Source organism: Myiozetetes cayanensis, unplaced genomic scaffold (genome assembly GCF_022539395.1).
Source record: "Myiozetetes cayanensis isolate MyiCay16 unplaced genomic scaffold, myiCay2020 scf5-8, whole genome shotgun sequence".
In the NCBI taxonomy this organism is placed as follows: Eukaryota; Metazoa; Chordata; class Aves; order Passeriformes; family Tyrannidae; genus Myiozetetes; species Myiozetetes cayanensis.
In genome coordinates, this window is record NW_026087742.1 from 103,910,768 (window position 1) to 103,934,216 (window position 23,449).

General features: G+C 44.2%; 2 protein-coding genes across 4 annotated transcripts in view; one reads left to right on the forward strand and one right to left on the reverse strand.

The window, feature by feature from the left end:
- Positions 1-4,882, forward strand: part of PDK3 (pyruvate dehydrogenase kinase 3) — a 51,572-nt gene extending 46,690 nt beyond the window's left edge. Inside the window, exon 11 of the mRNA XM_050333324.1 lies at positions 255-4,882. Within this exon, the coding sequence (XP_050189281.1) occupies positions 255-398 (144 nt within the window). The 3' untranslated portion in view covers positions 399-4,882. The remainder of the gene's footprint in view (positions 1-254) is intronic.
- A 6,410-nt stretch (positions 4,883-11,292) lies between these two features.
- PCYT1B (phosphate cytidylyltransferase 1B, choline) overlaps positions 11,293-23,449 on the reverse strand; it is a 40,922-nt gene continuing 28,765 nt past the window's right edge. For 2 of the 3 annotated variants that reach the window (XM_050333326.1, XM_050333325.1), the window contains exons 6-8: positions 21,767-21,909; positions 19,377-19,565; positions 11,293-14,271 (exon numbers count right to left, since the gene is read on the reverse strand). In XM_050333326.1, the coding sequence (XP_050189283.1) occupies positions 14,065-14,271; positions 19,377-19,565; positions 21,767-21,909 (539 nt within the window). In that variant the 3' untranslated portion in view covers positions 11,293-14,064. Of the gene's footprint in view, positions 14,272-14,839; positions 15,167-19,376; positions 19,566-21,766; positions 21,910-23,449 lie in introns of those variants that run through there. The other variant, XM_050333327.1, reaches the window with a different exon arrangement.

Sequence of the window (23,449 nt, forward strand, 5' to 3'; positions counted from 1 at the left end):
GTAGACACCACTTTCTGGAAGAAGGGAAATATTTTTAAATTATATTATTTTCTTTTCTTTTAACTTTGACTAGTACTTTGACTATGACTAGAGCTATTAGTCACAGCTATTTTCAAAATAGTGTTGTGACATGTAACACTGGGATAATTGCAACACTTGTTCGATACAGAAGTTGTAGCTGTAGAACTCCCCAGGGTATCACCTTGCTCTGGTGTCTCTAATGATATCTAACCACTGCTTTTGTTTCTCCATAGGCCCTTTCAAGTGAATCATTTGAAAGACTTCCCGTTTTTAATAAGTCAGCCTGGCGACATTACAAGACCACACCTGAAGCAGATGACTGGAGCAATCCTAGCAGTGAACCAAGGGATGCTTCTAAATATAAAGCTAATCGATAATTTGCCACCTTTTGTCTCTGTTGGAGATGACCTCTGCATTCAGTATAAAGTCTCTGCTTTGTTCCAAAATCCTTCAAACCACAGTAGCTAATTACTTCCAAACAAAGACCTAATCAGGGCATTGAAAAATACTAAGAACAAAGTGATGATTGGGACTTAAAGGAAGGCACTGAGCACGTTTGGTATGTGAATCCTGTCTCCTTCACCACAATATGCTTGGTTGCTTCAGTCGTGCATTGACAAAAGGGATTGCACTGTGATTGCACTTAGGAATACAGTTGTTGTAACAAAAAGATACTATTTGAAGTGGCCAGTTCTTATTCCAAGATAAGGACTGGCAAGGTGTGCAGAATCCCTTAAAATGGTGAATAGTATCTTGCACAGCAATATGGTATAAGAGACAAATTCTAACGTAGTTAAACCTATGCTTCGAAAATCCACTGTTTGCGGCGTCTTCTATTGCACAGTCACCTGTAAGAGAGAATCCCTTTGAGCTCTTCAGATCTTGTATCTAATGAGCTTGTAAATGCATAGTTTTAAAAAGGGTTGTGCAGCTTTAAACTGATGCTTTCCCCAAATTCCCAAATCCATTTGTCAAGTGCATACAAAAGTTATGTTGCTGTAAGACATCAGGATTTCCGCTTCTTGGTATGCACCTTAATGATTTTCTTGACACACAAACACAGAAATTAATCTCTATAAATTTTTCCTTGTTTTGAGGAAAGCTCCTAATCAGTTAGATCATCTCTCTGTACAAGAAATTCTGTCAATACAGGGACAGGGGTTAATTCAATTTCCTATTTGCCTGTAATTTTAAGGGAATTGGGGAGGGGAGAGAAATGCTGAAAGGCCAGACAGACAGTCATACAAACAAATTTGCCTTAAAGAGTGTTGGTTGCTTGAAACCTGATTAGTTTAAAACCTGTAAATAGTTTGCAAAGTTATTTATACATTCAATGTCTGACTGTAGTCTGGTAATCTGAATTTGTAGTGTATATAAAGATGTTGTACACCAGCTTTTGGAAAGTGTCATTGATCTAAATACATGAAACTGGAAATACCATAGAAATGGGAGGGACAAAGTGTGGCCGGTACCTGATTTAAGGAAAAAAAAAATCAAAGAGGAAAAAATTTCAAGTATTTTTCCCTTTAAATTTATTATAAGGGTTATTGCTGACTATTAGGAAACTGTTCTTCACAAAGTCTTTGCCAAATGCTGTTTCTGATACTATGGCCTTTCAAAAACACCTGTGAATTTTAAAAGTTCTGCTGATACTCTAGCCATGGCAATAAAGTAGGTGAGGTGTAAGCAGCTCTGATGCACCCTCCGTTTCTCTTAGGTGTTTCGATATTTTTTGAAAAATATTAGAGATTTTAGCATGGAAAAATGAAACTTGTTTACTAGAATTGTGGGGGAACTGTCCCTTTTTTCCTCCCAATATTTATTTTTATAAAGAACTGATTTATCAGGTAAACAGGAAAATGCTGAGAAATTCTAGGTATTTAAAAAAAAAAAAAAAAGGAAAAAATCTTAGTTTGACGTAATGACCTTACTTTGCACTTCACTGCAGGATTATAAAGTGCTTTGAGCAATAAACTCCATAGAGCCCCATTTCTGAAGAGCTGGAAGTCCTTGCCTTGCAAACTCCAAGTCTCACCTGTTGCAGTCAGTTCCAGAATTTGTGTGGGAGCAGTTGGTGATTCCCAGGGCTCGAGGTCCTGTGGGTGGCACTGTGGGCATCGGGCACATGGGAGCACCAAGTCCTTGTGTGTCTGGGCTGCTGCCATCCCTGTGGAGCTGGGGGGATCCTGGGCAGCTGCCGAGGGCTCTGTGCCTGCTCAGCTGGGCAGTGCTGCCCTCAGAGCCCCCTCTCCCTGCAGGCAGGAGGAAGGAATGTGCTGATGGAGCCGTTCTGTTCCCAGGCCGGACTCCTTTAACCCTGGGAATCTCAACAGGGCACAGGGAGGGTGTGACACGTGTGGCCTCCAGAGCAATAATTTCCCAGGGCTGCAGGCGCTGCTGCAGAGAAGGCAGATTGGTATTCAAGTGGTACAGCTCCACTGCTGGGGTGACATCAGGGTAATAGTTTGACTGAAACACCAGCTGGAAGTCACACCTACTAAAATTTAGTCACTTGACATCTGCCCTCACTCATAACTTCTTACTGTTTTTTAAATTATTTCAAGTTGTGTATGTTTTCTGGTAATCACAGAGGAGAGCTTGCCTAAAGACAGAGACTGATGATGGAACTAATACTTTTCCAGTTGTGCGTGGTCAGTTTTTCCTGGAACATTGCCTCAAACATTCCAAGGAATAAGACAGTTTGTGTAAGAAACTTGAGTTGCAGCTTTTGGTAGAAATTGTATTTTGAAGTAGTAAATCCCGACTTGGACCTTTTTGGATGTTTCCTTATACATGAAGAGGAGAGGAGAGGGAATAGAAAGAAAAGGAAGGATGCAGGCATATTGAACTTGGTTTTGTGGAGTGAATGTAAACCATGGAGTGCAAACCATGGAAAGTCTGAATGAAAGCTGGAGATACCTGGAGGATGTTATGGTATATTAGTGATGTCACTTCTTGATCCACAAAAACAACTGGCTGGCTCTCAGGACTGAAGTGCTCTAGTATGAAAATTGAACTCCCCTGAAATGGCACCCATTGCCAAGAACCCTGAGCATGAACACCTCAAAGCAGGAAGGGAGAGCACAAGGAATATGTTTTCTTTCTGTTTCCCAGGGCCTGTTTGTGGGCATTATGGTGAACATGAGTGAGGAAACAACTTTTCTCCTCTCCAACCTTGTCCAGGCAGCCTGTGCTTTAGTGGAGATCCCAGGTGTGTCAGAAACTGTTCTTCACTTGTTGTCCTCATGCTGTGTTCCTACACTGGGGTATTAATCTGAAAACTGTCTTAGGAAACGGCAGTAGCAGTAGCAGACCTTTGGTTAGGAGGGATTTTCAATGGCTATGCCTGAAAAATGAGTATGTGTGTGGGGTTAATACAGCTGGTTTAACTACAGCTTTTTTCAATTACTTCTGCCTTTTGATTGGAATCTCTTATGTTTTAATATCTTGGGGCTGTTAATTCTGAACTTTCTGGTGACATAAAAGTATATTTCCTTTTTATGAATTTCAGATGTATGAACTGCTGATGTTATTGCAACCTCCTTGTCTTGAGTCACAGGACACAGAAATAGAAAAAAATGTTTTCAGTGAAAATGCTCCTTAACTGTTGTGTTTAGTGATTAACAAACTGAACAAGAGATGTTTGCTCCTCGTTTATTTCTGAGAATTTACAAACAACTTCTGTATGTCACAGTGTAAAAAATAGTTGAACTTTTTTGTCCATTGTGCATTTTTCTGTTGTATGTGTCTTGAATGTAATTTTATTAATCCCCTGCCTAGTTTAATATTAATAGATATGGAAATCTGTCCAAATTATGTGTGTATTTGTGCTCCCTGCTTTTCTAGGCTTTGTTTTGAGGCAACAGGGGGTCTGTCAGAGTCAGCACTTGATGAGAAATATTCAGAAGAACTGAAATGCTTCTTTTACAACTCAAGTGCACAGTCTTTTCCTCTGTACTTGACTGCAATGACCTAGGACAGCACAGAGGAAGTCTTTGTCCTGCTGCAGTTTGTGCTGCCTCTTGGGCAGCGCTTAGGTCAGGTCCATTGGCACGTGCTTAAAGAATATGGATATTAATTGTAGTGTTCTTGGAAAACTCAGGCTACTTTTTGGTACATAAAGCTACACTAGCTGCTGCAACTGGGTAGCATTCTTTTCTTTGTCCTCAGTGGCATTTGCTTTGAAACAGCTGTTCACTTTCTGCAAGAAGTGAGCAAGAGTGATCTTACAGTGTAGTGCAATCTCCTGTTCACCTGCCCTGAAATGCAATATTTAGGGTGAAATCCTGACCTCGTTGACATGGAAGACGTTTCCTCCCCCTCACCTTTAATAGGCACTTCTAGACCCTTATGTGTGAGGTGCTGCAAAAGTGGTCTTGATTCATGAAAATAATTCTGTAGAAAACAGCCTAAGTGTTTATTGCTAGTATTTATCTGGAGGATAACCATGTCTGATTGTGCAGTGTTCCTTTTCCTCGCGTGTTTCCTCGGTTGCCAAGTGGGTACCATGGTTTCCAGTAGCTCTTCTTTGCTTCTTCCTGACACACTTACCTGTCTATGAATTAACATATATAAACGTGTTTTTGCAGAGGTTGAGAGAGGCACATGACAGAACTGTGTAATACTGAGTTCAGAGGTGAGTTTGGTCACAAATGGGGAACGTAGCTGTAAATTGTGTGGTGACTTCAGGGCTGAATCTTGCAAATACTTGCACAAGTAAACCGTGTATGAGAGGAATCCTGCTTAAATGAATCTGTTCTCAGGATCAGGACTCAGGCTGTTGGCATTAATTTAAACAATGAAGATTTCTGTAACTGAAGTGGCTTTCTAATTAAAAATAAATGAGAAAATTTAAAGTTCACATGCTTTAATTGCAGTATTATGTTGCCTTAAAAGTCCTAAATAATTGGCAGAAGAGAACTTGTTTGCTTCCTAAATATGGAGGGGTTTTCATGTAGTATCAGTAGAATTGATGAGTTTGTGATAATTCTGACATTGCCCAACTAATTTATTTATTAAAATTTTTCTTTCAAATTGAATACTGCCAGGAGGTGCCAGACACAGTCCTTTGGAATTCATGCCCTTTTCCCATCAGGTAGAGGCAGTGGTGCTCCCAAACTCTCCGTGTCCTTGGCTCTGCAGCAGGGACTGACCCCGTGCAAGGGACCTGCTGGGCAGGCTCACACCTGCCAACACTGATAAGCTGATCAGGTGCTAAACCTGCACTGAGGTTTGGATGAACTTCCGATGTGGGTGGAAACCAAGTCAGTTTGTTCCCAAGGTCAGCTGTGGGAAGAGCTCGTACTGGTGAACTGACCCTGTGTTGTAGCTGCATCCAGGGGGGAATTTCTTGGGTCATGGTGCCTTTCCTCTGAGGTGGCATCACTTGCATCAACTAAACCTGTAATGAGAAGGTAACTTTTCATTAGATTACTTGGAGATGTTTCAAATTTATTTTTGGATCGCCTGTAACTTGTTGGAATTGTTTCTAGTCCAATACCCATGCATTTGAATTGTGGATACTCTTATTTTCCTTTTTAATTTCCACGGTTGACAAAAACCCACAAAAACTACTTGATGAAACTTTTAAGGGACTGATTTGGTTTCACACAACATGGAGCTTAGTTTGGGATTTGGCAGCCCGAGGTCAACTTCTCCCATGCCTACAGAGGGGCACCTCAGAGAGCTGCACTGGGGAGCTCAGTAATTTTAGCATATGAAGCATGTGAGCACCTTTTGGGTTGGGGTTCTTTTTTTTCCTGCTATATAAATCTCCCTAAAGCTAAAGCTTCCTGGATTATTGCTGACACCTGAAATATCTGTTGTGAACTTAACAACTAGGCTTCTACCTTGAAATTTCTTCAGCTTTCCATACTTATGCATTCATAAGTTATTCAAGAAAATGAAAAAAAAACCAAAAAACACCAAAGTTTCTTACCAAGCAATTACAGAGCAGGAAAATGCCTGGGGACCCAGCTTGCTTGGCTCATTAGCTTTTTTATTAAGTAATAAATGAGGCTCCAGATGGCCAGAATTTTGCTAGAACTGAAATAATTTTCTTTCAGATGAAGAATTTATTTTAAAACTTCAAATGAGAAGAAATCTGTGTGTTATACTTTCTCACTGCTCACCATTTGCCTGACTGGGTATTCACAGGAGCTGAGTGGTTAATTAAGTAGCTCAAAATTGCAAAATCTGTCAGCGTGTACGGCAGAATATTTGACAGTAGCTGTCTGTAGAAAATAAAGCAACTAGTTGCAGCAGCAGCAGTATAATGAAGATTTATGGCTTCAGGACACAGGCTGATGTAGGAGAACAATTTGTAATACAGGATCGTGTTTTTGTTATACAATTCATGCCTTTTTCAGAGTGCTGTAGACTCAGTACTTCAATTTGTTGCTTTCAGTGGGAAGACAATCTAGCAGTAGACAGCCTTTAAATGAAGTTAGACATATAAAACATGTCAGGCATGCTTGATAGGAAAAATTAAACTTTTTATTAATGTCAGATCAGTTTGTATTAATCATCTAACTTGGAGGCTGTTTTTACTTTAAACTTTTGTACCATCTCCTCTAGGAGTAAAATGGAGTGTAGTAAATAATGTCTGCTGTGTGCTGTCTAACAGCATCAGCCATTTGGAAATCTTGTCACAGCAATCTGAAAGTCCTTCTCCATCCCAGTGACTTGGATAATTTTTTTATGGCATTGGCCCAAGCTATTCCCCTCATGTGTCTCCTAGTCCAAAGGCAGCAGGCACATTCCTTTGCTTCTGCTAATGTGCAGCTGGAGCCATGATTTGAACATTGTAAGACGTTTTTGATCTGCCACTGTGGATTCCTGTCTTGAAATTAATGTCCAGGTACCTGTAAATACACTGATTCAAAAGACCATTTTCAGATGAAAGCGTCAGTTCTGCCAATCTTCAGGGTCTCATATTGACTGTGTTTTGGTACTGGGAAGCTTTCCAGGGACAGCTTCGTTAATGTCTTCTTGCCGTTGTGGGAGCTGATGCCACTTAGCACGTTGTGCCATGGAAGCTGTCCTGGCAGACATGGCGTTGTTGGTGCGCTGTCAGTGAGCACCTCCCTCGCCTGCTCGCTTTGCTCGTCATCATTCTGTTAATAAATCCCTTTGTAGACAGAGGAGCACTCGATACAGAGTCCTCAGGGCTGTTGGGGACCAACACTTGAGGCACGGTCAGGTTTGCATTCAGGTAGAGGAAGGTGGCTTTGTGTGTGTGCCAGGTGTGAGTCACAGCCATGGGGTAGTTTCTCTGTCTCTGTATTGGTGGGCTAAAGGTTACTCTTCCCAAGCACCGTGCTCTGAATGCTCTGGAACAGGGCAACAACGTTCCCCCAAGGAAACACTGTTCTTTCCTTCTGGATTTCCAGATGTGGTGTCAGTTTGGTGAATGGGTGTCTAGTCCACACAGTGCAACACTTGCGAAGTGCTGCTGGGAGAAATGGCTGGGTCCTGTGCCTTTAACGTACAAGGTTACCACTTTACAGTGTATTTCACAAATAGCCCTTTGTCATGGATGAGGAGGTTGCAGTTATGCTTTGTATAATATTTTAAATACATTTTGTCTCGCTGTTACTCTGTGCACTCTACAATGGAGAGTGCTGGCTTTTAAACACTGTGTTTACAGCAGGTGAACTGGGGTTTCTAGGTTTGTAACAGCATGTGGAAGTATTTTATCAGGGTGCTTGATACACAGCTGTACTGCTCAAATACATAATTAACTTTTGGGCTCTTCATAAACAGTTGAACAGTTGGGAAAAGTGTGCAAGATGATCACCTTGGGCACTTCTCTGTGGGTGTGATTTCATTCAGGTGATGGCTGGAGTCAGTTCTGCTGATGGCACGGTCGTACCCCCACTCTTTGCAGTTAGCTTCTGTGTAGTCTAGTTCTCCGTTCTTAATGATAAATTGACTTGAATTCACAGAAACTGGAAGTTGAAAGGTGTCAGAATAGAGATGCTTGACCTCATGACATTATTTTTTCTCTCCTTTCTTTTAAAAGATACTGAGTCTGAGCTTGCTGGTGTTTTCAGACGGTTCTCCATGTTCTCTGTGTGGTTGTGACACAAGTTTGTGCTGTGGGATGGTTTGAAGTAAAGGTCCTCCTTCAGAGAAAGGAAATTAAACAAGCCACCCAAGATTTGTGATGTCTGGATTATGTTTAATTTGGAACCAGCTATTTTTGGGGAGAATCTTGTTAGTTCTTGTACAGGATATGCCTTACCCGTCTTTCTGTTTGCATGTGAACAATGTGAATATTGAAAAGGTTGGATTTGGGTTTTTTTCTGCAATAAATACACTCATTTGTGAGAGGCCTTTGAGATAACCAAGGGGGGTGAGGAGAACAAATGAGAATTTTCCCTGGGGGATAGTTTTCCATTTTGTTTTGGCATTTGGCTTTTAATCACATGTTGTAGCAGTGCTAGCTCAGTACACTGTTAAAAAATGAAGCTAAATAACTTTTAAACTGATTGATACAAAATATCTCAAGTATGGCTAAGTAGCAAAGCAACTGGGTTCCTACCAGTTAATGCATTAGTTTTGAAATGAAAAAGCTGGAGTAGTATGGCACATAGTGCATTAAAATAACAAACCCCTGTTGATATTCAGAGCTGGTCACTTGTAAAGACCAGGTTATAATTAATCTACTCTTCCGAACTGGATGACAGCTCCTTTATTTTATGGAAAACCAGTGTGGGCTTGTAGGGAAATGTGATTAGAGAATCATGAGAATGGGGGAAAAAAGTACCAAAAAGTAGAAGAGGGCATAATTTATTCTATCAAAGTTGTTTCTAGAATTTGAAATGGGCGTGAGACTTGATGTGCTCAGGCACAGGAATAGCTGTTTTGAGTTAACAGACCATTTTCTCTTTGAATAGTCCAGTTAAGGATTAAAAAAATTAATTTATTGCTAGGTTTGTAACTGTGAAACCTGTGCTTTGTAACTGTGAAACCTGTGCTTTGTAACTGTATTTTTGCTTTTGTTTACTGCAGTCATTTAAAAAACAAAAAGCCCAAAATTCTTCAGATTACTGGATACCAACTTTCCTGTGCCAGAGGCTTTGTTTTCACCCTTTCTGCAAACAGGAGAAGCCAGTCACAGGGGTTTAGAGGTTTTTGATGGATAGGGGTTTGGGGTGTCCCCCTTTCAGATCCATGTCTGGGCTCTTCTGGGTGCTTCCTGCTGTGCTGGGATTATTTAACATTGTCTGCTGGGCAGCAGAAGGAATCCCCTGCCTGTGGAGATTTCTATCCAAAACCTAAATGTAAATGGAAAGCTGAGCTACCAAAATGATGGAAGTGTTGTAAGTAGTCAAAATGCTGATGACTCCACAGAGGTCACTTATTTCATGTATAGCACAGACAATAAATTCTTACCAGGGAAAAGGAGGATCAAGCCTTGTAACTTTCTAATCCTTCTAAGGGACAGTTGTATTTTCGGAGTGAAATTGCCTTTGAGAAGGGTTAAAGGAGGTGATCCTTTCAAAGGCAAAATTTTCTTCTTAAAATTTTTTTTGCTTGTTTGTTTTCACAGTGTATTTTGCCATTCTCCAGTATACAAGGCAGGCATTTGTGTGAGAGACAGAACTGCCTCACCTGGATTCAGAGCTTGCAGTTCCCTGTTCCTCACTGAAGCTGTTGTAGAGAGTAAATGGGATGGAGATACCAAGTGTGAAAGAACTGGCCATGAATAACTGCTGGGGCAGGGAAATTCAAGCCTCTTATTTGTGAAACTGCTACTAACACTGTCATGGGAAGAGCCTCAGTTGTTGCTGGAGTCTTGATCCCACATTCTTGGATTCGCACAGTGAAAGTGCATATCTGAAGGCTTTCAGTATTTTTATTTAATTCTTTATCTGTCTCCTATCCCTCACAGGTGGAGCTGTGAGGCAGTGACCTTGATTTCCATTCCAATTAGAAATTCTAATGCTGTCCTTCCTTTCACCTACCAGGAAAGGGTCTTCCCTTTAGAAAGAAAAGGGCAGAAAATAACTGTGTGTGTGTGTGCTTCTGGACACATGTATTTTGAGAGGAAAAAAAATTCTCTTCAAAATCAATTCAGTTCTTAACAGTCTGCTGCTTGAAAGGGTCTCCTCCCAAACCCTGGGTCCATTTTCTGACCCACCTTAAGCCCTGTTTTATGAGATCAGAGGTCTTCTGCACCAGACTCAAGTGAAACTGCTGCTTAATTAAGTGCTATCACCCAGGATTCTCTTCCCGTGATGGTTTGTTACCCTTTTACAAGCAAATCTGATGTAGTATCAAACCTTTCCTGCCTGCTCATAGGCCTGGTTCCCAAGGGGGTTTGCCAGGAACCAAACAAGGATCTCCTCTGGGCTGGGCTGAACACTGAGCTCACTCAGGGATGCTTCTTATATATCTCCAAAGTGATGCCCAGACACTGCTCAAAACAGCCCCAAATCCATCTTAAGTAATAAAGCTTGTGTTACCTGGCAGCATTTTGGTGTGGGCTCTGTGCCTTTAAATAGTTGCTCTGCTGTGCTCAGTGACTTTGAAATTTGCTTATTCTGTAATTAAAAATATCTCAGGTGGGAAGTCCTGAGCCTCCACTTGCTGGTTCAGCTTCTCCCTGCCTGAGGCAGGACTGTTCAATAAATAATCTTTACAGCTGCTGCAGTACTAACTCCTTACAGAAAGGAGAACAAAAGGGAAAGAACAAAGCAGGAATATTCAGGTATCAGACTGGATCAGATGGAGAAAGAGTGAAGTCCAAAGGCCAGTGTCAGGATTTGTCCCTGTGGCTCACATTTGCTGCTGTGGTTTTCTGTAAATCTGGAACAGCCACACATCATCCTGGCGCCCACAAGAGCATCTCAGTTGTTGTTGGAGATGGTTTTCAGCAGCAGAAGCAGAATGGCTGGAAAAGCACCACCTCTTTCTTCCACTTAGAAGTAAGAATTAAAATAGTGGCTCCTGATTCCACTGTGTTGGGGTAAGGGAGGTCTCAGACTTGTTGGTGTCTAAGGCTGCACCTCTCCAGCTGGGACAGCATTTCCCCTCCTTTACCTTGCAGCCAGAAAAATGTGGGTGAAGGCAAGGAGAGGTGATCCTGTCCATGTGGAGGGCAGCAACACAAGCAGCAGCATTTTGGGCAGGTTGGCAGAGCTGTCCTAGTGGCATTTGTGGGGTACCAAGGATGGGGGTAACAGAAACTGCCATCAGTGGGGTTTGTGCTGGGGGTTGTGTTCACGTGTCCAAAGGTGCTGCAAAATAACAGGGTGAGGCAACTCTGTTTGTCATACACTGTTTATTTTTCATGTGGAGCTTGGCTGATAAACAGGACCGAATTAAAGCAACACTTGTGAAAAATAAAACCCAACCATGAATCAGAAGTGCAAAACTGCCCTCCGTGTGTCCAGAGACGATGAGGTTCTGGTTTGCTGGAGACAGCACATGAATGTACCAGCAGGGCAAAGGCTTCAGCTTCTTGATATCCTAAATGCAAATGGACACCTGGTACAGTATATGGCTTTGTTGCTGGGTACCCACCTGTGACCCTGAGAAACAGCTTCTGATAAGAACAGGTCACTGGTGAGTTTTTCTCCAGTTCCCATTTACAAGTCGTGGTGCTGTCTCCACTCAAACCACTGAGCAAGGGCTGCTGAACATTAAGTGCTGTGAAACTAAAATGAACAAAAAACAAATGCTAAAGCCAAGAACAACAAATCCCTGCCCACCTCCATTGCATTTGGACACGGCTCGTCACATCAACAGCACCAGAAGAGAGCAGACAGTTCCCGTGGTGGAGGAGTGGTTTGTGATGGGAAGACTTAAGACTTGCAAAGGATCAGAAAAACTAACAAGTGCATCCCAGGTATGAAATTACAGTAACAGGTTGCCTAAGGCTGAGAAGGGTCTTAATTGCATCGTCCCATTGGGCTCACAGCTGGCGGCAGCTGAAGTGGCTGTGGCTCTCCCTTTGCACTTTCCACCCTATTTCCTGCTCATCTCTTTTTGCAGCTCTGTGAATAAGGAACTATCTTTATTCCGGATGACAAAGTGTGGCACAAGATGCTGTACTTGTGGTCGTCTGGTAAGGGTCTGGCAAAATGTTGCCAAAGAAAAATCAGTTACCCTGTAGTGGGGGAGGGATGAAAGCTGTAGGGAATGAGCAGAGTGCAGGGCTAATTTCATGCCTGGTACCAAGGTCTGTAATTTACCTGCCCATAAAAGTATCTGGAAGGGATGGAGTGAAAGAAATTTTACCTACCAACCTGGTCACACTCAGTGAGGTAAGGACAGCAGCCTGGGAGGCACTGCTGCCAGCAAGTACAACCACCCCGTGTGCTTGGGCAGCCTCTTCTCTCAGTTGTTTTCCAAGAGCCACTTGGAGCCCTCCTCTCCCACTGCTTCCTGTGCTGCCTGTGCAGGGAATCAGCAAGTGCTGACTGGTGCTGCCCAGAGTGGCCGCTGTGTCCCAGTGGGTTTGCAGTTCCAGGCAGCCGTGGCACAGTGATTTCACTGCTGCCCGAGGCTGTGCCCAGCAGGTTGCCTGTGGGACAGGGGCGGTGGAAGCCTTGTCCTGCTGGCCAGACACCAAAGCTGGAGCTGAGCTGGAGAGCCTCCAGCGTGCCCATGTGCTGAGGCAGCTGTGCCAGGTGAGCCTGGGAGCCAAATGGCATCCTTGGTGCCCAGCCCACCACAGCACCGGGGGCTGGGGGCGTTCCTGTGTCTGTGGGGCAGAGGAGCCCCAGGGCTCAGAAATCCTGCCGGTCTCTGCAGCCACCGCAGCAGGTGCCAGCTGAGGGGCTGAACATGGAGCCAGATGTCAGGCAGGTCTGGCTTTGCCCAGCTGGAAGGACATCAGGGAAAGCTTTACTCACGTACCCTCCCTGTGTTTCTGCTTGGGGCTGGACAGGTGTCATGGATGGAGAGAGAAAATCCTCGTGCCTAATCCTGTTTAAAAGGCTGCGTTTTTTCCAACTTTTTCTCCGTGTTAGGGTAGAGGAATGGCCTTGGGATCCTCTTGCAGGGGCAGTGTGTCTGTGAACACACCTTGTTGAGAGTTTGGTGAGAAGTTTGTTGAACTGGCTGAGTACCATGTGCCAACAGCAGCACTGTTTGCTTGTTTGCTGATACATAGCTGGGAGCAGAGCAGCAGGGTTCCCCAGGAGGCCACATACAAAGGCTTCAGGATCCCATGTGTGTTTTTTAGAATTCACCAGTCAAAACCACAACCATCTTCAAACTATCTATTTCCCATACCACCACATTCCAGGTAGGGCTGTCTTTTAATTTACTTTCTTTCCTTCAAAGTGCAAAGCCAGGGAGCAAACCAGAATTGATCAGGCAGCTGTTCAGGCACTAAGAATGTGGAGAGCAATTTGATAAAGCAAAAAGCCCGACTATGCACACCCCATACAGAGGCTGTCAGCAAGCAGCACTGAATATATTAAATGGATTTCCACCAACTTGCCTGGAGAGCTCTCCATTTCAGTGGTATGGTTTGGGCTCTGGGGCAGATGTTATTCAAGAAGAAAAAAAAGTAAAACTTTATTCCCTGTTTCTCAACGTATTTGCTGCAGCAAAGCCATTCCTTCATGTGCCAGAAGAGCTCAAAGTCAGCAGGGTCTGGTACAACTACATCTTCTCCATCCATAGGCTGCAGCCCACACGTGCCTGTGTGCTGGGCCGGGATCAGGAGCCAGCAGGGCTCCTCTGCCAGCCCCCCTCGGTGCAGAGCTCCTGCCAGCCTGGCCTGGAGCAGCGGCTGTAAAGCAGCACAAGAGGGAACACGACCTGGCACACAGGTGTGTTTTTGTCATTCCCTGGTGCTGTGTCTGGCAGGCGCTGCTGGCTGGGCCTCCAGCACTGCCAGGGAGTGGGGATGGGATAAGCTCTTCCTGAGATCTCCCTTGCTGTGCTCCAGTTCGTTTTCAACATTGCCCAGAGCACGATCCCTGCTGTCAGAGATACCCCTGGTGTTCCTCACGCTTCTCCCCATCCAGTGGCTGAGTTCATAGCTTGTTCTTCTGTCTCATGGTTAAAAAAATATATATTTTATTTTTCATCCTCATCTCCCTCGCTCATGCTGCTGAGGGAGGCAGAGGCAGCTTTTGGAGAAGAGGGAGGGGAGGCCTTATTGATGACCCAGGGTGGAGATGGAGAGCGGGATGGAGAGCGGCCTCGTGTGGGACTGCTGTTTGGGCTCTGCCGGGGAGAAAAAGCCTGGAGCATTCGGCCACTTCGTTCCTGGAACATCTGCTTCTGCAAAAGCAAAGTGAAAAGATGCTCTTTGAGTATTGCACAGGGGGGAAGGGATGGCTGTGGGCAGGCAGGGGCTGCACTGTGCCTCTCACCTGGGAGAGAGCAGGGAGCCAGAGCCCTGGAGCACAGCTGGTTTGCCTCTTCTCCTGTGCTCACAATAACCTGGCTTTTAAGTGAAAGTGTTCACCTCTGCTGGGACATCCCCAAGTGTGAGAACACTGTGTGTACTGTCCCAAGCCAGCTTGGGGGACTCCCTTGGTATTTTTTGTATGCGTTGGTCACACTCTTAAAAAGCCAAGTTTTCTGCCTGAACACCCAACGTTCCTAGTTCCCACAACCTTTTTTCCTTCTAGCGTGCTGATACAGACCACCCTTCTCCTCAGCTTCCTGGCTCTCCCAGCCTTTATTCCTCTTTCCCTTCTCAAGGGAGACAGTCTGGTGCCTGCCAAATACTGGCAGCTGCTTCCCTGGCTACCTGGAGCAGGCAGCACCCAAACCCATAAATGTGGCGTGGGAATGTCAGAATTTGGGTGTCTGTGTGAAAAGAGAAACACGTGCAGGCTCTATGTTCTGCTTGGAGCTTTATTGTCATTTTTGCTTTGCAAAGCTGAGTGGAGGCCTGCCAGAGCTGGTAGGGTGGAAGAGACCACCTCTGCAGTCAAGCACTCTGCTACACTAAGGCAAGTAAGTGCCTCTACTTGTTACAGCAGCTATGGGGCCTTGCATCAGCCTGCTGGGCTGGGCTACAGAAGATGTGGCATGTGCTGTGCAGCTGCTGCAGGAGTCAGGTGGAAAGTGCCAAATCTCAGTGCCTTGCTGCTCCTCCTGAGGGCGGGGAGTAAGAAGTCTCAATCTTGGCTGGAGCACTGGCAGTCAGGTCACAGGTGATGCTCGGCTGGAAAGGAAAGATCCAGCCCCGACAAAGTTAAGTTGCCATTCAGGTCTGAGAGGAAAATATTTGTGCAGAATGTATGCTGGGTTTGCCTGTTTGGGCAGCTGCAGACTTAGCTAAATTTTCATCTTGTTCCTTCTCCCCGCAGTGGCTGCTCTGTGCTGACCTTCCTCCCAGCCAAGGAGCCTGTGGCTGCCCATCTTGTTCCTCCTCCCCCCCTTTGAAACTCGGTATTCCCTGCCAGCAGAGAGGCCAATGCTGATCTTCCCCTCAACTTCCTAATGTTTGCTAATCCCAGGTGCTGAAAATCGAGCACAAATACTGAACTTAACTGTTCCCCTGTGAGCATCCTCTCCCAATTAACATCTTTAGCACATTGGCCTTTATTGACTTAGTTTTACAGCCTGGATGTTGCTGCAGTGCGGAATGGCAGAACAGTTCCTGCCTGGAGCCACACGTACCAACATCCCACGGCGTGTAACCTTCCCCTGCACTATGCTAGGTCCAAAATAGCCAAGACTTCCTAAAATCTCAACAGTTAGCAGATGGTAGTTGCTCCTGATAAATGGTGCCAGGAATGGGGGAGGCTTTCTGTGGCTGAGAGCTGTGAGGATGTCACCAGGGCTGGCAAAGCGCCAGAGCCTGTTTGCAATTCAATGGTAGGGGTGCAAAATTTCTCTTTAGATCATGGAAATTTGAGGTTCTGTTGGCTTGACTTAATCTGTTTCACCCTCTCAGTGAAAATGACTCCCAACAAACTAAAAAAAATGTTTGATGTGAAGTATCTTCCTTGGCCAGTCAAAACACTCTAACTTGCTCTTGCCACTTCAGAAAGCTCAGTGGTAGAGTGGTGCTTCATGGTGGTGTGGTGCCAGCGCTGAGGGAGATCCAAGTGTCCCAGCTTGGCTGGTATCCCATGTGGCAGGGGGTACTTGGCTGTACCTCGGGTCATATGAGCCAGAGATGGAAGGGGAAATCCCACCTTCCTGCTGAGGCCCTCAGCCAGGCTGTAGGACACCTGCTTCCCAGTCCCTGCTTCAGCAAAGGCTGTGTGGCTTGAACAAGCTGGTGTATTCACACCTTCAGCAGAGTAAGCGCCTGGCCACTCCCAATTGCCTCCTGCACTAGTGCTGGAACCACCACGCGTCTGGCTAAACCCACAACTGCTGCAGGAGGAGGAGCTGATGTAATTCACCTGCCTCCAGAATGCATCTTTCCCTCCAGCTGTGCCTTAGCAGGGTCAGTAAGTCATGCCCTTTGCAGGCAAGATGCTTCTTGGGCTGTTGAGTGCTGAAGAAGGAGAACAAGTGTTAATGGCTTCCTGAATGCTGGAGGGTTAGAAAAGGCTGCATGTGCTCTGGACCTTTACCAGAGGTGGGAAAATAATTTCAAAGTCTTGATTCAAGCAAGTTCACGTACACCCAATCAGTCCAGGGTTTCTTTTTGGCCAACTTGCTTCTGCGAAAAAATGTTTTGCCTGTTCCTGACCTTCACTGTCTGTATGTTGATACTCCTTTTCTTTACAAAGCAAATGCCAGCTGGGTGTTACAGAGAACTTCTGCTTTTGAGCTGCTGGTTGTTCCAAGGCCACGTTTAGGTCCAGGCTGCAGACACATGGTGTGGCCTAGACACGGTCCCTGGGTTTAGGTTGCAACCTCTAAGTCTCATCTGAGTCCTTGCTGATGTTTGAGGTGCTGCAGCTGTTTCAAGTGCAACCATCTCCAACTGCCTCTGTGCACTGAAGCTGACCCCTTGAAGGGACATCTCATCTGGAGGGACGCTTCTGAGGGAGACTGGCATGGAAACCCTGCCCTGTGAGCTTTGCTTTCTCTCTGCTGACCTCAACTGTAAGTACCTGCTTATGCACATCTGAGAGGAGGTGGAATGGACCCTGCTGCTTTCCACTTCCACGGAGTGGTGTCTCTGCCACTGGGCTCTGTGTGCCAGGCTGTGTGGTGGTCCCTTCGCACAGCACACTGAAGTTTCATGCCACATTAATCATCACTTCTGACTCTCTTGCAGAAAATGTACATACAGGGGATTGCACAGGTGGGCAAAAGTGCCAATGAACTATAGACATCTTGACACTGAAAACTGAGATTTTGACCTTTTTCACAAATGGGCATTTTTTTGTGGCTTACGTGGCCCTTCCTTTTAGAAAACTGATGCTAGCATAAAGCATATTATAATAATTATTTGTGAAATAATAATAGCATATTAATGGCATGCAAATTACTGATCTAGGAATCCAGCATGCCCATAATGATTCCTGTACTTTTAATGTCAACATTAAAAGCAACATCTAACTAACAGTGATAAGGCAAATTAACATTAATAACAGTTTTGACACTAATAGTAAGTTATCATTATTTTAAAAGTCTTTCCTGTTGCCAAGGCTCAAACTGATTTTAAAAAAGCCACACCACCTCTCAGCTTGCTGTCACTGATGCTTTTCCTGCAACACTGTGAGAAGATTTCACTCCTCTTGTTCTTAACAAAGGTCCCTATGATTGCACCAGATGTCCTACTCTGTGGTCAAACACTAACTCAGGAGGTATCTTAGAGATATCTTAGCTGCAAATCAGCTTTTAGCTAACTGAATTTGATAAAATGTTTTATCAGCAAAGGTTTTTAAAAATGCCATTAGCGTGCAGTGTTGAGTGGGTAGAGCCAGGGAATGGACTCAGTGATTTTAAATTCTTTTCCTCTCTGCACAGCCAACTTCATCTCACCTCCTGTGGATTTTATGTGCTCTGTTAGCATTAGATTAATTTATTCAGCACCTATGGCCACAGGACCATCCCACACGGGGAACACACACCAAGCTCTAAGGGCAGTAACTTACAGGAGAAGCTTCAAGTGGATGTGGACGATGCTGGTAAACCTGGGCCTTTCATCAGAAGAGTTCCCTTCTTGCCCTCCCCAAGGAACATGACACTGTCAATGAACACACTGCTAAATAAGCTATGTATTTATGTGGCTGGGGTCTGTGTTATTCAGTGACTACCTGCCTTTGCACGGGACAAAAGTAGCTGTAAGATTATAAAGATACAGTCTCTGTTCAATTTTAGGGTTTCCTCAACTGAGTGGCAATCAACACAGCAAGTTGTGGCAGTGCACAGATGAGAACTCCAGTAACAGGCAGGTACTGTGTGCTTTGGTGGCACCGAGCTGTGACACAGCAGTGATGTGGGCTACTTAATTCACAAGTGATCTGTGAGCTTACTAAGGGTTTGTTTACAAACAGAACCTCTGCTGAGATCCTTTCAACAGAAGGTGCCCTTTTCCCTCAGTTTGCAATCAGAGCAGCACATCTGAGATGGTGCCTGCGCTGGAGGGTCTGGCAGGGCCTGGGCCTTCACCCAGCTCAGCTGGGCAGAGAGCTCATTGGAAAGGGACTGACTCTCAGCAGGAAGGTCTAAGAAGGTTTAAACAAATGATAAATTCTGCATTCAAACTGAGCTTTGTTAACAGTTGGAATGTTGCAAAATGAAGTCCTACAAGAAAACAAAGCTCCTTGAGGTGTGGCAAGCTATCAGACTGAAAAATGGGGGCTGGAACTCTTTTGGGGCTCTGAAGTGTCACCAACTCACCACTCAGCGTGTGACTTTGGTTGGAGCAGGTAAGACCCTGGGGTTTCTCCCAAGAAAGATGCTGTTGTACACTCTCAATTGCCCTTCCAAGGCACTTGGGGATCTTTAGTAAACAGGCTTTGTGAAGGCAGCATGTACCAAAGAGAGCTTTGCAAGTGCTTTAGTTCCACCTGAGCCTTCCCTGCTGGCAGTTAGATAAGCCTGGACACTTGACATGTAAAATCTTTTCTTAGCAAATTGTCATCTTCTAATGCTGGGTACTGAGCACAAAGAGAACTACTGAAAACCTTTTCAGTGGTCCTGGTTTCCCTACTACCTCCAACGTGTCTGTCTGACGTTGGTGTGGTTGCATTTAATGCTAACAGGGCCAACAGACTGCATTAGGCTGTTTGTTCACCTTCACAAAACACAGATATTATTCCAAAGAAACAACAGCCAGAAGCAGCAAATCCTTCTGCTGTAGTATTGGTATGCATTAACGGCTGCAGCAACCAGGTCTGGCATTATCCTACTGTGCTGGATTTTGAAACAAAGACTACAGCAAAAGTATCTGCTCTTGATCTGTGTTACAGAGGAGAAATAAAAACCACTCAAACTTCCTGGGATGGCACAATACCTACCCAAGCTCCGTCAGGTCCAAACAGCTCTAAAAAGTTGCCAATAAATTCTCTGGACTTTTCTTCCCATTTCTGAATGAGGTCATGGCTCTTCTCTTCCACCTTGTAAACAAATTCTTTTGACTTTTCCTCCACATTCTTGACTTTTTCTTTCATTTTGTCCACATGGTTTTGAAAGCGGTATTTCTTCTCCTGTTAAAAGTGTGGTCAGAGTTTAATAAAAACCTTGGAAATAATTAGCCACTGACAGTTGAGAAGAAGACAGAAATTTACATTAATGTATCACAATACATATGGCCTTGGTTAACTATTCCCATTAACCATTCCCCCTGTATTATTATAAATGCAAGTTTAACATCTGTGGAACAAAGTGCACAAGGTACATATTGAAGACTTTTGTGACTACTGTGTTTAAACTACTACATGAATCTTCCTCTGTTTCCAAACTGAATGCACTTTGAAAATTCTAGGAATCTTGTGAAGGATACATCAGAAACTAACAGCTCAAGCTTAGCAGGTAAAAGGCAAATCTCCCTGGGGTTCCTAGCAAACACTGCTGACTTGCCAGCCTGGATGTTAACTTGGAACAAAATGTCTCCTTGGTTGGATTTCTGCAAGCAGAAGGAAAACTCTCTTCACTGCCTGGCTAATACAGGAGCTTCTGGTGTAACACAGATGTGTGCAGGCCAGTGGATTGTGGCCAGCAAACTTCACAGAGGAGAGAGCAAACTCCTAATTGCTAAGTCACACAGAAAAAGAGAGGGACAGAGAAGATAATATTAGGGAGCTCTCACCTGTCCAAGCTTCTGGAATACTTCAGGGTTAAAGGGCTTTTGCCTTGAAACATTTCTGTACTCCACAAATCTATGGCACACGCAGCTCATCAAGGCCATGCCCTCGAAGGTGTGATGGTCTCTGCACAAGCACAGATCACTATTGGCTTTTAATTCCCTCTCAACTTCATTTAATGGGCACTTCAATTTACTTCAAGAACAAGCACTGTTTAGTGCTGAAGTGGGGTTTATTCTAGCTCACAAATCACTAAAAGAACTGTCTTTGCAGGCCACAAGCACAAAAAAAATCCTTGAGGTCCAAAGAAACCAAACTCAGTCTGCACCTAACACATGATCAGCTCTTCCTTTAATGAGGAAACCAGTGTTCTTCTGCCTTGGTGAAATCCTGGGAGTCTAATTTTAAAACAGAAAAAGCCTCTGGTGCAAATTAGTATTTCTGCATTTAAATTACTGTAAGCTAAAAAAACAACTGCCAGAAGGGTCTTCAGGATACATCAGTGCCTGAGACTGGGGAAAGCATACCTTATGCACCACTATCTTAACCTCACAGCTGCTGAAGGATAAATTTGAGAACCTCCAAGCATCCAGCATGCTTTATTTAAAAGGGTGTTTGCAATAGTGATCCTTCTGGGTGGAGTACTTACAAGTACGATTTTTGGAGGTGTAGAAGACCTTAAAAAAAAGCTCAGTGAAATAAATATTTATGCCCTGTGATCTGTGATCTATCTGCCAAACTACAAAATAAGAAACAGGTAAACAAAACTCTCACAAAATGACACAATTCAGTCGTTCACAAGGGGGTTTCCCAGCTCCAGGGAAGGGGTGGGAAGTCCTGCTGTGAGCCAGCTCAGTCACAAGGGAGATTCCAGTTACGTGGGTTATCCTGAGGCCTTAAATTAAGACTTGAAACAGAAAATGAAAGACAGTAATTCTCATTTCTGTAAAGTGTTTACTTCTCATTGGAGGGTAAGGGGCAGGTCTGTATGTGAAAGATGAATAATGTGAGCCATCCTTTCAAATGTCACTCTTGCCCTACCTATTGTGGCTCCTGAGCTATTCAGCATCACTTATGTACCAGCTTTCTAACATACTTCCTTGCCTTTTGAAAACTATTTTTGCTTTCCGTAGTAATCTCATGGCTCTGTGGTTGGTTTTGTTAGAGGTTTTGTGTTTTGGTTTGTTTTTTTTTATCCTATCGCATTGTAAAGAAAGTTTGGATTTCAAAATTCTTGCTCTCTGTTCTGTCTTCTTTGAATAGGAATAAAAAAAGAAATCCTGTGTTGGGTGACTGGCTGAGCAGCCTGTGGTGGGGGGAGTGGGCTCCTTCCTCATGTGTCATTGTCACCTACAGCTCTAGGAGGAAGGGGGGAGCACCAGCTTTGTTAAAAGCATGAAAGCATAAGATGGAAATGAAGCTGCTAATTAATAGCAGCAATTAAAACTACCCTCAACTTAACAGCTTCTTTTAAATTCTTTTAAACTGAGTTCTTTCCAGCTATTCTAAAAGCAGCAGGAGGAAGATATAATTTCTTAACCCTTCCTGTACATTCAGGGTCCTAGGAGAGGGTTTTCCAGAGGGAAATGCAGATCAGTACTTACACTAATAAAGCTGACATTCAGCTCTTTGGCGGTGTATCCTCGTTGGAGGTTGCGCCGGGCGTACACGTCGTAGTCCCGGACAATCCTTGTGATGATGTCTGATGTGGAGATACCTTCAGTTCTCTGCGTTGGCACAAACATTCCTGAGCAAAGTGGGAAAAGAAAGCCTGCTCAGAAAGCACAGCAGGACCAGGCACTGGGGCAGGTAGCTGAGGAGGAACACAAAAATGCCTGATCATAGCTAAGACGTTTCAATCCTGCCATATTCCTACTTCTTTCCTGTTGTTTCTCTGTGAGCTTGGGGAAGGCAAGGTTGCTATACCATTCTTTTTCCTCAGGTCTTCAGAAACACTGAAGCTTGCCCTCTGCACAGTGTCAGCTGTGATGTGGAAGTTATTAGACCAGCAGGGACTCCTGAGCCAGGAGGGCCAAACTTCAAAGCTGTGGCAATTCACTGAGCAGTTCTTTTCATGAGCATAACACTTATTTAATGTTATATACAGGAGCAGGGTGGTTTGCTGCTCTCCTGTGTAGTTCCACTCTCCCCTCCTGTGCTGCACTATCTGACAGTCTTTGTTCTGCTGAGTAAAACAGGCCAGCCTCTGGCCTTGACCAAAGCCAGGAAGCCCCTTCAGGTAAAGGATGCATTACAGTAACTGGAAAACACCCTGGAGCTGCCAGCAGTTTGTAACAGGGCGGTGAGGTGTAATGGTAGTGTGAACAAATGTGGTTACACTGTGGGGACTGAGGTGAGCCTGCCTCATGTCCATCCAGCCGTATCAGTAGCTGCATAACCACCCTCCCTGCCCTGACAAATCAGTCCCCAAGAGAATGGGCCATTTATCAATACTGCTAGTATTTTCCTCAACACAGCTGAGACACCTATTGCTTTTTAATTGCTCCTCACTGAGGCAGGATCACCTGAACTGTTAATGCAAGTCACAAATGGAGTAACAGCAGAGTGCTGGCACACCTTAGTTTAGTAGTTATTTAGAGCTACAAAAAATTACTACTATCACTTATATGTAATTGCAACATCAGTCTGCTGATGAGAGAGAGCTGTGAGAGAAGACTGGAAATGGTTTTGAAAAAAGAAAAGTAATGCTTTGTCTTAGAGTGCTAAACCTACTGGCAAATTAATTCTCACATGTTCACTTGAAGTAGGCAGGCATTGCTAAATAATTCCACAGGGTTAGAAAAAGACTCAGAGAAGGAATCAAGAAGCTTAGCAGACTCTTGTGACTAAATGCTATGTGATATTTTTTCTTTCTGATGTCTAATTAATACTCTGCTAAAAACCAGATTACTTTAATCATGAGCAGAGATGTTTCCCTGATCGTGCTTTTCAGGCTTGCAGCAGTCACTCAGGAAACTATTTTTAGAAGCAGTGAAACCCACTTTGAGCCAGAAACCTTTATAGATAGGAGCTAAAAGAATACATGAACAAAATCCAAACCCTACCTTTGTTAATCCAAAAGTGGAACTCTATGCAAACATTACCTTTAGTCACTGATTTGGCTTTCGTATGCTTCATGTGTTGGACTGATTCATATTTTCCAAACTAATTGTTCACAGATGTGCAGAGATTTAGTCAGTGCAGAGTTACCCAGCCCACTGTTGCCTCTATGCCCTCCCACCTACTGAAGGGAGTGGGGAAATAAGAGCTCAAGAGGATCTACACAA